Here is a 12,514-nt window from a genome sequence, read left to right as displayed (position 1 = left end):
ATGAACTGATACTTTCTGAAAGATGCAATTGAACATGCAAATACTTAAGTGTATGCACCTAAATACGTCAAGCATTGCTAAAATGTAGCTTTAAAATAAATTCACAGAAGAATGTTCTGGTGTCACCCTGTTCTTGCCTTTATCCCCCCCAAAACTGGTCACTGGCATATTTTGGAGGTGAATGTGTTCTGGTGTAAATACAGCAGCTTTCTTGCATTGAATATTCCTCTGAGCTATCAAAAATGCTTAGCTTTGGAAATAAAATTGGGAGAAGGGTTTGAAGGGTGATGTTTCATTGTTTTTTTTAAAAAAAGCACTGAGGCTCCCATTTGGGGGAAAAAAAGGGCTCCGTATTTTGGGCTTTATTAGCAGAATACCTGTATATGATTGATTCCTGGGCCGAGAGAGATGTCTCATGAAGAGAGATTGAGTAGCATAGGCCTATATCCTTTGGAGTTTAGAAGAATAAGCTGTAACCTCTTTGGATTGTATGAAGTTCTTTGAGGGCTTGCCAAGTTGAGAGACTGTTTCCCCTGGATGGAAGGTCTGGAACAAATGGACGTGCTCTCAGGGTAAGGGTCAGCTGTTTACGACTGAGATGAGGAATTTCTTCGCTCAGAGAATTGCAAATCCTTGGAATTCTCTACCCCAGCAGGTGGTAGATACTCAGTTGTTAAGCATATCCAAGAGTTGGAACTTTTTGGGCACTAGGGAAATCAAGGGCTAGGTCAGGAAAGTGGGGTTGATGTAAAACTCCAGCCACATCTTACTGAATAGCTGAGATTGCTCAATGGCTGTATGGCCTACTTGAAACGTTGCTATTTTCACAAAAGATAACAATATGGATTCATGAAGGTCTCGCCACCTGATACTTTAAATTGGGCAGCCGAAGATAACTGACATTGTAGGAGCATAAGTCTTATTAAAAAGTACTTATTCAGTACTAGCCCTACCTTTGTGTTAATGCAACATTTATTTTTAAACTTGGGGAAGATTGAGGCTGATCTTATTTATGTGAGATTAAAGAGAGAACTGTGCAAATTGTTCAGCAACTTGTGTTGGTGCAATTCAAGATGTTTCTTCCTTCTCACAAGTTGTTCGAGGACATACAAGTTAATGATCACATTTAAAATTTGCTGTTGGTGTTTTGGCAGCAAAATTACACCCAATGTATGGATGTGACTTTTCATCAAAACTAGGGCTTTGTTTAGTGATATGATTTTCATCACCCTTTAAATAAAAGTTTAAGCTGGATAAATCAATGTACTCTCAAAAGCAGTTAATCTGTTGCCTGTCTCGTGGCAGTTGTGTAGCCTGCAACAGTGGAAGATCTGCTAGGCAGCCAGTTCCATATTCAATGCAGGATGAAATAACAGTTGATGTAATTTGTAAAAGAAAAACAGACCACAATTTACGATTTATTTGCAAATAGATTTCGAGTGAAAGGAATTGGATGTTTTGAAGTGGTATTGAAGCCTCTACAACTACTTTTTGTATTCCTATAAAAAAAATCCCTGTAACCGTTTCAAGAAAAAATATTGTTGGCTTGTAAATCAGACTTGCACAAAAGAACCTACAGAAAAATAAATGTTCTAACCTAATTCAGTGATTGCTGGAAATCGTACTTTTGTATGCTTCAGGAGGTTTTCATTTTGCTGTGTAAGTAATTGGGCATAGCTGCAGTTTGTTAAGCAAGTCTGTGCCCCTCTCAAATTTCAGTGTCATGCATCATAAAGCTCAAATTCAGGGCTGTTTTCTTTTGCTGTGATGCTTCTCACAGTCAAATACATTGAGCCACACCATACATGTTCAACATGGAGAATAATTTGGGTGCGGTACCAAAGGACACATGACATCTAAAGAACCTGATCCTGGAATCAGGTTGGAAAGCCCATTTAAATATTTGGGCAGCTCTTGGACATGTACCCTAGGAATATCATTCTTGAAAACCTACCATAAGTGCTAAAATCAAGAAATTTACTTCCCTACATGGCTAGTTTCCTTGTGAGTTTTTAACAAATGAGAAAAGCGCGTGCGTGGGCTAGTTGTGACATTTTGGCTGATGTACATGCATCTAACATTTGACATGATCTCAATAAGGAGGTTATGCATGGTGGCATATGACTCAACACCGTGGTATTACCACTGAACTGAGCTGCCACAGCAATATGTCTCTTTGACTGGTTGCATTGTGCATTCTTAGGCCTTCTGGGATTGCTGAATTAGTACCAGTCATGGTGAATTAATGAGCAGTTTTGTGAAGAAGTCATAATCCCATGGAACTGGATCAAAACAGCCTCAACACAGCTTAGAATCATTAGTAGATATCTAGAGATTTGCAGTCCATGCTTCTGGGTTGAGTTTGACTCCAGATTCCAGAGGTCAAATAGTGTGCTTCTCTGTTTCAAAGTTAAATTTTGATCTGCATTGTTTTCTCCCTGTTTCCCTGCACATTCTTCATTTTCAGATAACAATCTAATTCTCTTTCAAATGCCTCGATTGAACCTGCCTAACCACACTCTCAGGCAGTGCATTCCAGATCTTAACCACTCACTGTGTGAAAAAATTCTTCCTCCGTGTTGTCATTGTTTCTTTGTTTCTCTTGCCAATTACCTTAATTTGTGCTATCTTGTTTTTGAGCAGTGAGAATGGATTTTCCCTATATAATCTATTCAAACCCCTCATGAATACATCTATCAAATCTCCTCCCAACTTTTTCTTCACCGTACCTTGGAGGGGTACAACGTGGGTTTACAAGAATGATGCATGGAGTTCAGGCATTAAGTTATGAAGAGAGATTATACAAATTAGACCTGTTTCTCTAGAATTTGGAAGCCTATGGGGTGTTCTGATCGAAGTCTTCAAGACATTAACAAGAAAAGACGGTAGATAAACTACTTCCACTACTTGGAGATTCTAGAACTAGGGTGCATTACCTAAAAATTAGGGCCAGACCATTCAGGAGAAATGTTAGGATGCACTTCACGTAGAGGTTTGGAATTCTCTTCCGCAAACAGAAGTTGATGTTAGGTCCATTACTAATTTTAAATCTGAGACAGATAAATTTTTGTTCAGCGAAGATATTGAGGGATACGGGCCAAAGGCAGGCACGTGGAGTTAGGCCACAGATCAGCCATAATCTCATTTGAATGGTGGAACAGGCTCGAGGGGCTGAATGGCCGACTCCTGTTCCTATTTCTCTGAGGAAAACAGTCCCAAATTCTCTGATCTATGTACATAACAAGAGTTCCCTATTTCCTATCACCATTCATGGGAATCTTTTCTGCAACCTCTCTAATACCATCACATCCTTCCAAAAGTGGCACCTAGAACTGGACTCATTATTCCAGTTGAGACCAAGCCAGTGTTCTGTACAAGTTTTAACATAGCTTGTAAGTTCATAAGATATAGGAATAGAATTAGGCAATTCAGCCCTCGAGTCTGCTCCGCCATTCGATGATGGCTGATATGCTCCTTATCCCCATTTTCCTACCTTCTCCCCATATCTTTTCAACTCATTACCAATTAAAAGTCAGTCTAACTCCTCTTTAAATTTACTCACTATCCCAGCATCCACCGCACTTTGGGGTAGCGAATTCCACAGATTCACAATTCTTTGGGAGAAATAGTTTCTCCTCAACTCTGTTTTAAATTTGCTGTCCCTTATCCTAAGACTATGACCTCTCGTCCTAGAATGCCTTGCAAGAGGAAGCATCCGCTCCACGTCTACTTTATCCATACCTTTTATCATAAATACTGCAATTTGATCTCCCCTCATTCTTGTAAATTCCGGAGAGTATAGGCCTAAGCTGTTCAATCTCTCTTCATACGACAAACCCCTCATCTCTGGAATCAATCGAGTGAACCTCCTCTGAACTGCTTCCAATGCCACTACATCTTTCCTCAAATAATGGGACGAAAACTGTGCCTAATACTCTAGCTGCGGTCTCACCAATGCCTTGTATAGTTGCAACAGTACTGCCTTATCTTTATATTCTATTCCTTTAGCTATAGATCCCAACATTCCATCCACTTTCTTTATTATCTACTGCATCTGTATGCTAGTTTTCAGTGGCTCCTGAACGAGGACACCCAGATTCCTCTGCATCAGAGCATCCCGAAATCTCTCCCCATTTAGATAAGTTGCCTTCCCAAAGCTTCCTTGCTTTTGCACTCTATGCCCCTGTTAATAAAACCTAGGATGATGCATGCTTTATTAACCATTCTCTCAACCTTCCCTGCCACCTTCAATGATTTGTGCACTCCTGCATGCCCTCCTTAGAATTGTATTGTTTATTTATTTTTACTGTCTATCTACATTCTTCCCACCAAAATGAATCACTTCACACTTCTCTACATTTCATCTGCCATTTCTCTGCCAGTGAAGTTTTACATTACCCTTCTCACAGTTCACAATACTTTGAAGTTTTGTATCATTCACAGGTTTTGAAATTATGGCCTGTACACCAATGTCTAGGCCATTAAAATATATCAAGAAGAGGAGGGGGGCTTGGGGTAATCCAATATAAATCTTACTCCGGTCTGAAAAGCATCCGTTAACCACTATACTGTTTCCTGTCATTTGGTCAATTTTGTATCCATGTTGCTACTGTTGTGTGGCATTGCCTCAAATGCCTTTTGGAAATCCATGTACAACACATCCACACCATTGTCCTTTGGTTAACCCCCTCTGTTATCTCATCAAAAAACTCCAGCAGGTTAGTTTTTCCCTAATAATTTCTGGCTTTCTTAGTTAACCTGGATATCCCCAAATGACCATTCATTTTGTCCAATTATTGTGACTAGAAGTTTGCCCACCACTGAAGTTAAACTGATTGGCCTGCAGTTGCTAGGCTTATCTTTACACCTTTTTTCAGCAAGGGTGTAACAATTGCAATTTTCCAGTCATTTGGCACCACCCCTGATCTCAAGAAGATTGGAAAATTATGCCCAGTGCCTCTGCAATTTTTCACTGTCACTTCCCGCACTATCCTTAGATACATTTCATCCAGTTCAGGTGCCTTATCAGCTTAAAGTATAGATCGTCAAAACAGCACCTATCCTTTTCAATTTCAAACCTTTTTAAGTGTCTAAATAACCTCTTGCCCTGTGTCCTGGATAGCATCTTCTTCCTTGGTAAAGACAGATGCAAAGTATTCAGTTAATACCTTGGCCATGTCCCCCACCTCCATCTCTAAATGCCACTTTTATCCATCATCAGCATCACTCTCTTCCTTTTACTATTTATATTTATATTCCTCTCTGAGCCTTCGATATTCAACTTGGTTCTCAGTTATATATTTCAGTTGTTTGCACACTTTTTCTTCTTCTTAATTCTTATCTCTATTGTCATCCAGGGAGCTCTGGATTTGTGTATCCTATCTCCTCTGTGTATCTTCTCTCTCCAGCATTGCAGTGTTCTCTTTAATCAATACTGCCACAAACCCCTCCTTTCTTATCTTTCCTGAACACATTGCATCCAGGAATATTTAATACACAGTCCTATCTTTCTTTAGACCACGTCTCTGTTATAGCCACAACATACTTCCCTGTGGCAGTCTGCGCCTGTAACTCACCAATCTTCTTTATGACACACTGCACATCCATATATATGCACAGTAACCCTAATTTAGACTTTATTACTTTCTCCCTTTCCCTAAACCCACCTAACAATTTCCTATTTTCTACTCTAGTGCTATTTATGCACCTTGTTCCTTTCTGATATTACCTCCAAGTTCATACATCCCTGCCAAGTTATTTTAAATCCTCTCCAATAGCACCAGCAAATCACCCTGTAAGGAAATTCGTCCTGTGGATATTGGAGCATGTTTCTAAATGTTAATTAAATGTTTCATACAAAAATATTACCTGTAAAACTATAACCTTTCTACTATATGAACTAAGAGATGTTCCAGTTTTCTACATTTCTCATTATTCTAGGAAAAACATAAAGATTTTATAAAATTGTTTATAGAAATTAAATGTCTCTTTTAGAAGCAGTTTTCAGAATTCCAACAGTTATGATCTATTGTAGTTGTTTTTGTTCTTTTTCCTCTGGTTTGTATTTCAACTCAACCCTGGAAATGCAGGAAAGAGTTAATTTCTGATGTTTACTCAGTTCTTCTCGCTGTAATAGTTCCTAAAGGTCTAACACATTAAATAATTCTTTGCCCAGATTGTTCGGCATAACTTAGGAATTGCCTTGACATTTCCCTAAGTGAAGGTAGACTCAATTACCTTGGGAGGCTGCTACTAAAAGAATGAACACATGTTGCATTCATTAGATCTCATTTGGCCCTTGCAGTTTGTTCTGAAGATAAAACCCTCTAGCACTGAGAAAGTTGTGGAGCGTTTGCAATTCCAAGAATATTGTCCCAGAGGATTGCTGACGTTGCCGAGGATTGCTGCATTTAGCCAGGGCAGAAATGCTCCAAAGCTGTCCGAGGCTCGTGACTGAAGCTCCCAGGTAGCAAGTGGAGTTGTTTGCTGTTTAGAACATTTTTGTAATTGGGGCCTCGCCACTTCCCGAAGTGACCAGGACGCTGACTGCTCCCCTCCCCCTAGCTCTTCAGTGCTTGGTGTGCTCAGACAGGCAGAAGGAACGGGTGGATGTCTTGCGGAGTTCTTATTTGTGCCAACACAGAAGTGCTTTGTCACCAGCCATCTGGACTAGGAGGATATCCTTAGAATTCGAAGTATGTTGGAGCTATGCTTGCTGTGAAATCATTGGAAAGGAAGAGAAAAACAGACCAAACTAGTTTGTACTTTATCGGAAGGGAAACATGGAAGACGATTTGTCCAATGTGCCCTCAATGAATGATGCCTCAACGTTGCTCAACGTCTCCACTGGTAATTCATCAACCTTTTAACAAACTGACATTCTAGTGTCACCTTTTCCAATAAGTCTGAAATTTTAGGCACTGACTTTTGTCTTCAAAATAATATTGTGCTTTGTGCATTGTATGCAAATTAGAAAGGAAAAGTCGAAAGTACTTTGTGTAGAGCATTAATTAGAGATTGTATTGTTTCATTTAAGAAACTACAGATAGAAATAGTGAAGTTAAAATTGAAATCTAGATGGAGTGTATAGAGAATATCTTAATTTATTATTGCTGTTTCCAGTGTTAAACCCATGCAAACTTGTTCAGAATTCTCGCTTGCATTTGTTAACCTCTTCTCCTTCCCTACTCCCAAAATTGTTTGATAAATACATAAAACCTGTACCTGATTCCAAACTTTGTTTTACTTCTGATTGTGTGTGTAAATTTGAATTGCCCCCATTTTATCTTACCTGCAATTAAGTTTATTTTTAAATCTGACTACAGTTTTGCCTGAGTCACAGTGCAAGTATTTGTATACATTAAGGACGAATTCATATTATCAATAGTATTTAGGGAGAGTTAAAAGGTGTTGAAAAGAAAAGTTTTATTTGTGATTGAGTTTTAAGCTAATTCATTCCTTTTACCTGAAACCAATGTTACTTGTTTGAGAAGAAAAACTTTTTTTTGCCACATATATCACTATTTGGATAGATGGCACAAAGATGTTAAAAGCTGAAATGACATTGTGTGGACATTAAATATGCAGCTACATGGATGATTAAAAAATTGACCAGCGTGTTAGAAAACTGGTAATGGTATGCATTTATTTCTCTTAACCGCTGAGTTTAATTTGAAGGTGGAATTCAAATTTGTTTTTTGGATGTTTTCAGAAAACGTACAAAAAATCATTGCCTGTCTCTGGAGTATTGATACTATTCTAAGGAGAGCGGCCATAAGTTTTCTTTCTCATAAATATCATATTGCTCTTCTTACTCTGAGGTGGCTGCCCAGGTGTGTGCAGTGATACTGGGAATTCACGACTGCCTAACTATGCCTCTGTTAGTGGGCTTTGCGAGGTGGCCGAGTATCACCGAAACTTCAGACAATACAGACTCACAAAAGCCAGTGTCCCAGTATCTCTAAAAGACTGAGTAAGCTGATCCCACACAATTAATTCTGACCATGACAGGGGCACTGAGTGCAAAGATATTCCTCCCTCAGCATGTATAGGAATGTGTGAGCAAACCCAATATTTGGATGAATTGGCAGTTCTAGCATAAGTGTACCCATATGTAGGTAAGTGTTAGTATGCAGTTCCTGATAGACTGTGTCAAAAATAGTAAATTCAACAACAAAAGAATAGAAAAGTTTACAATCATTTTCGATGCTTATCAACTGACAGTCTCTATACTCTCCATATCTCCCAGCTGCTGGTCAATATTAATTTGATTTGATTTGAATCAAATTAAGAAAATGAAAATTTGGTTCCAGATCCGCGCAACAATCACGACGCATTCAACTTCAGACCAGTTACTTGACAACTGGGGCTGGACTACATCGGTTGTTGTCTTCTCTTGGCCTTGTAACTGTCTTGAAATCTTTGTACAAATTCTGTAAATATAAACAAAATGCCTTCGGCACTTAAGTTAGTATCACATTAACTGAATCATTTCTATTTCCTTTCTTCTAATATTCCCCTGATTTCCTGGTTCCTGATTTGGTGTAATCTAGTAACTCGTCTGCAAATCCAAATTATCCTTATTATCAGTAATGCGGTTACAAGCGCCATGATGATCCCCTGTTCATTGGATCATCCATCCACTGGGACAATTTTGTTAATACTGGATTGCTCATAAGATATGATTTCAGCTGTGTCCAGTGCCACCATCGTGGACTGTACTTTCCAATGATTAGGGCACATGTTTGACAATCACGCTGTAAGGCCCATCCCAACGGACCCCTAGCCCTTTTTTATCTGTCATGAGTTCTACCGTTACCGTATCCCCGGTTTAGGTAATTTAGGAATGTTCTCCTCTGCCAGTCTCATCCAATCTCTATGCTGCTGTTGAGTGATTACCTGCTTTTTGAGAGAATGTAAACGATCTACTAAATCCCTCATACATTGAAATACTGCTTCTCGGCTAATTTCAAGTTCTCCTGCCCCCTGTTATTACAGCCTAGGGGAGGTGCTTTGCCCTACCAGTCATCTGCTCAAAAGGGTTAATCCTGTTCCTCGAGAAGGAGTAGCTCTCTGTCACAATATTGCAGGCAAAGCCTGTACCCAATTTTTTCCTTCTTCCAAAATAGCTTTAGCTAAACTATTCTTCAGTGTCCAGTTCATTTGATCTATCAGTTTTGAGCTCTGGGGATGATATGGTATCTGAAACCTTAGTCTTATCCCAAACATTTGATAGACTTCCCTTAAACTTTTCCTGTGAAATGAGTTCCCTGATCTGAGTCTAACTGAACAGGCATTCCCCACCTAGGTGTTATTTCATTTGCCAATATCATAGCTACAGTTTTGGTTGTGGCATCTTTACACGGGAATGCTTCAACCGACCGAGTAAAGTGATCAATGATTACTAAACAATAGGTCCGTAGTTACCATTTGAAATGTGTTTTATTTATTTTTCCTCAGAATCCCTTTAAATGTCTCTTTTTATCACCTTTATCCATCAAATGAATCCCACCTTTAATTCTGTCCTACTCTGTTCACTATCAGCTCTTCTATAACGTCTCTTTTATTACCCTGTTCACTTCCCCATAGCTCATCCGTACATCACGTACATACCTATTCCTTTTCTTCAATGTTCATCTATTCCACTAGGTTATTTTCTTCATCTCTTTAAAATAATCTGTCAGTTTAATATCGCCTTACTAAGTGCTCTTTCCCCTTCTGCTAGATTTTGATTTAGGCTAACAATTTCTGCTATATTGATAATCTACAAATAAATTCTCAAATGTCTTAAAGCTACTGCAAATCTTAAAACACAAAAATCCATCCTGTCTGGGACAGAATAGGTTAATTCCCTGCTTTCAAAAGGGGGGGTGGTAAATTTCTCAAATGGACGTCATTACATCATCACTCTTCCTTGGCAAACATTCAAAAACCCCAGATTAATTCTCTTCTCAAAATCTAATTCTAGAATTATCTTTTCATTGCCTAGGGATGTAGCTTTGAACCTAACAAGAAGTTTGAATCCAGATTAATCCAAACAAGATTTATAGTAATCATTTCAAATATCCCTACCAAATTAGGACTTTCACACTTACTTACAATCTTTCCAGCCTAAGTTTAAAATTTGCCCATTTTATTTGTTTCCACAACTCTATCCACCACAGGCGGAGCCAGGGCCCTGCTCCCTTCCAACACCCCGGCACTGCATTACTCGTCCACCTGTTCAGCGACTGGCAACTTCCTGTGCTCCTGCTCCCAGATCATGGGCCTCACTCACTCCTGCAGCTTCAGCCTCTGGTGATGGCTGCTTTGGCATCAAAACATGGTAGTGGCTGGCCTAGAGTGCAATGTGTGACTGGGTGGAGCCACATTGCAGACAACGTAAAACTGAGAATGCTGACACAAATCAGAAAAACAGGCCCTAAAGAATAAACAATGTTAAGAGGGCGACTTAAAATAAGGACTAACTGTAAATGGAGCATCCAATCAATGTTTTCCATAGTATGCTTGGAATTAGAATTTGGTATTTGATGAGATTTCCCATTGTGGTCTCCCACCAGGGAATTGTCACAGGAGGTGTGCAATCAATCCAGTTGATGGTCACGTTAATGTAAAAACTTTTCCTTAAATAAATCCTAATGTTGTGGAAGATTCCAGACCTTAATTGTTCTGGGGAAAAAGGAGTAAGCAAAGGAAGCATATTGGGATGTAAACAGTTGGAGCTGTTGGTTATGAACTCTTCTTGCTCAATCACTTTTGAGCTTAGAAGTATTTAATTGTTCACACAAAATGTATAGAGGCATAGCAACGTAGGACTTCTTTTCGGTTCTGGAGACTGCCAGTTTAGTGAATTAGGAGATACTAAATTGGCATGAGTAATTACTTGTAATGAGCTGTCTGGTGTTGAACTTTCTCAAGGAGAGTAATGTTCTTAGCTTTGTCTGTGTCTCAAGCAACTATGCTGTACTCATGTGGTCTAAGCAATATCTGGTACAGTATTTCCTTTCTGTAGTTGAAGAGTGATGGAAGTCCTGTTTCATGACCCTAAACATTTTGGATACCTTGGCTGTGTATTGACATTGTACATTGACATTTTAAATTATTTTGGATTGGATTCCTAAGTAACAGCATTGTTTAGGAACATCAAGGGGGGGAATCATGCATTGTATATTTGGATGGGGGGGAATCATGCATTGTATATTTGGATATTGGCATTGGGTATTGCTGATTAACGTGATGTTATGTTTCTCTGTTGTGAATTTTATTCCCAATGTAGTGGCCCATTTGATGAGGTTAATTAGATCTTCCTGAAGGCTAACCTCACCTGCTTCAGTAATGGCTGTATAGACTAGACAGCCATTTGCAGAGTCTGATCTGGCTTGATATTCCATCCTGGATGTCATTTATAATCAGGAGAAACAATTGTGAGCCCAGTACGCTACCTTGGGGCATACCGCTTAAGACAGGTTTTCAGTTTGAAGCTTCCCCATTCACTGTGACTTTCTGTTACCAGTAAAACACTATTGTGCTGAAATGCACATTATTATTCCTATTCCCTTGTGTACTCCAGTGTCTCTGTGATTGATTGCATGTTGAGAAAGTGGCCTTGTATAGTGCAACAGGTGATTGAAGTGATTGCTGCGAGATTAAAAATTGACTTAACGCTTCAATTCTGTTTGTCGAGCTTTTTTTAAGTCTTGAAATCTGTACCAACTGTACCTCGTTATTTTGAGGAGCACTGAACTACTGTGGCTAGAACAGCTTAACTCTTCATGCCTCAAAAGAGTACAGGCAAATTCAGAATGTGTCTATTTTATAACAACAAATAACTAGCAGTTAATACTGATTTAGACTTTATAATTTAAACTTGCTGAAATCATAAATTGCTTGAGCTTTCCATTTTTGCAGTTTTATTTCACTGGAACTATTGTTAAAATACTCTGTTGTCCCTTCCTGTGAGTCATTAAATTTTGGGCTAACAATGGCTGAAGTGGCAGATTTGGCAGCAAAACATTCATTGGACTTTTAGGCCCACCATGAAAATTGCACTATATTTGTGCTGCAGATAGTTGGGATGTCTATTTGAAAGCAATGCAGCAAAGTCAGTGTCCCACCTGGTGTCTCATGTGCCCAAAGACTTATCTTCTTGACTAAGGAAAGAAAAGGATAGAGAAAGAAACAAGTCAATAATGGAGGTGAAGAATTAGAGTTGAACAAAAAAAAGCTTTAAAAATGTGGATTCAGAAAGGGAGGAAGAAAAGGAGACAGAAAGGAAAAGTTTTTTTTAAAAAAAGGAAAGGACAAGTAGAAGAAAATATTGTTGGCCAGTTCTGTTTGGGAAATGCCCAAAGACATTAATGGATGAATAGGAAGATAGGTGTGTGAAATGTACAAACATTCTGCACCCGTGAAGAACCAACAGCCTGGCCCAACAGGGACAGTGGAACGTTCAGTGAGTATAGCATGTGTTCATAGGAACTTAACAAAAAGACACCGAGGTCCACCTGATGCACCT

At 39.0% G+C, this 12,514-nt stretch overlaps 1 protein-coding gene across 7 annotated transcripts in view; it reads left to right on the top strand.

The window, feature by feature from the left end:
- The window catches only part of eml4 (EMAP like 4), a 422,596-nt gene that overhangs the window by 284,585 nt on the left and 125,497 nt on the right, over positions 1 to 12,514 (top strand). For 2 of the 7 annotated variants that reach the window (XR_013499632.1, XM_078229704.1), the window contains exon 1: positions 6,576 to 6,849. The exons of 4 other annotated variants lie outside the window; for them this stretch is intronic. Coding sequence is in view for 2 of the 3 variants with exons in the window: in XM_078229704.1 (XP_078085830.1) it covers positions 6,783 to 6,849 (67 nt within the window). In the remaining variant the exon portion in view is untranslated. Of the gene's footprint in view, positions 1 to 6,575; positions 6,850 to 12,514 lie in introns of those variants that run through there. One more of the 7 variants, XM_078229707.1, reaches the window with a different exon arrangement.

The sequence above is a fragment of the Mustelus asterias genome, chromosome 15 (assembly GCF_964213995.1).
Source record: "Mustelus asterias chromosome 15, sMusAst1.hap1.1, whole genome shotgun sequence".
NCBI classification, from domain to species: domain Eukaryota; kingdom Metazoa; phylum Chordata; class Chondrichthyes; order Carcharhiniformes; family Triakidae; genus Mustelus; species Mustelus asterias.
Note: the sequence above shows the minus strand (reverse complement) of the source record. Positions and strands in the feature narration are given on the sequence as shown.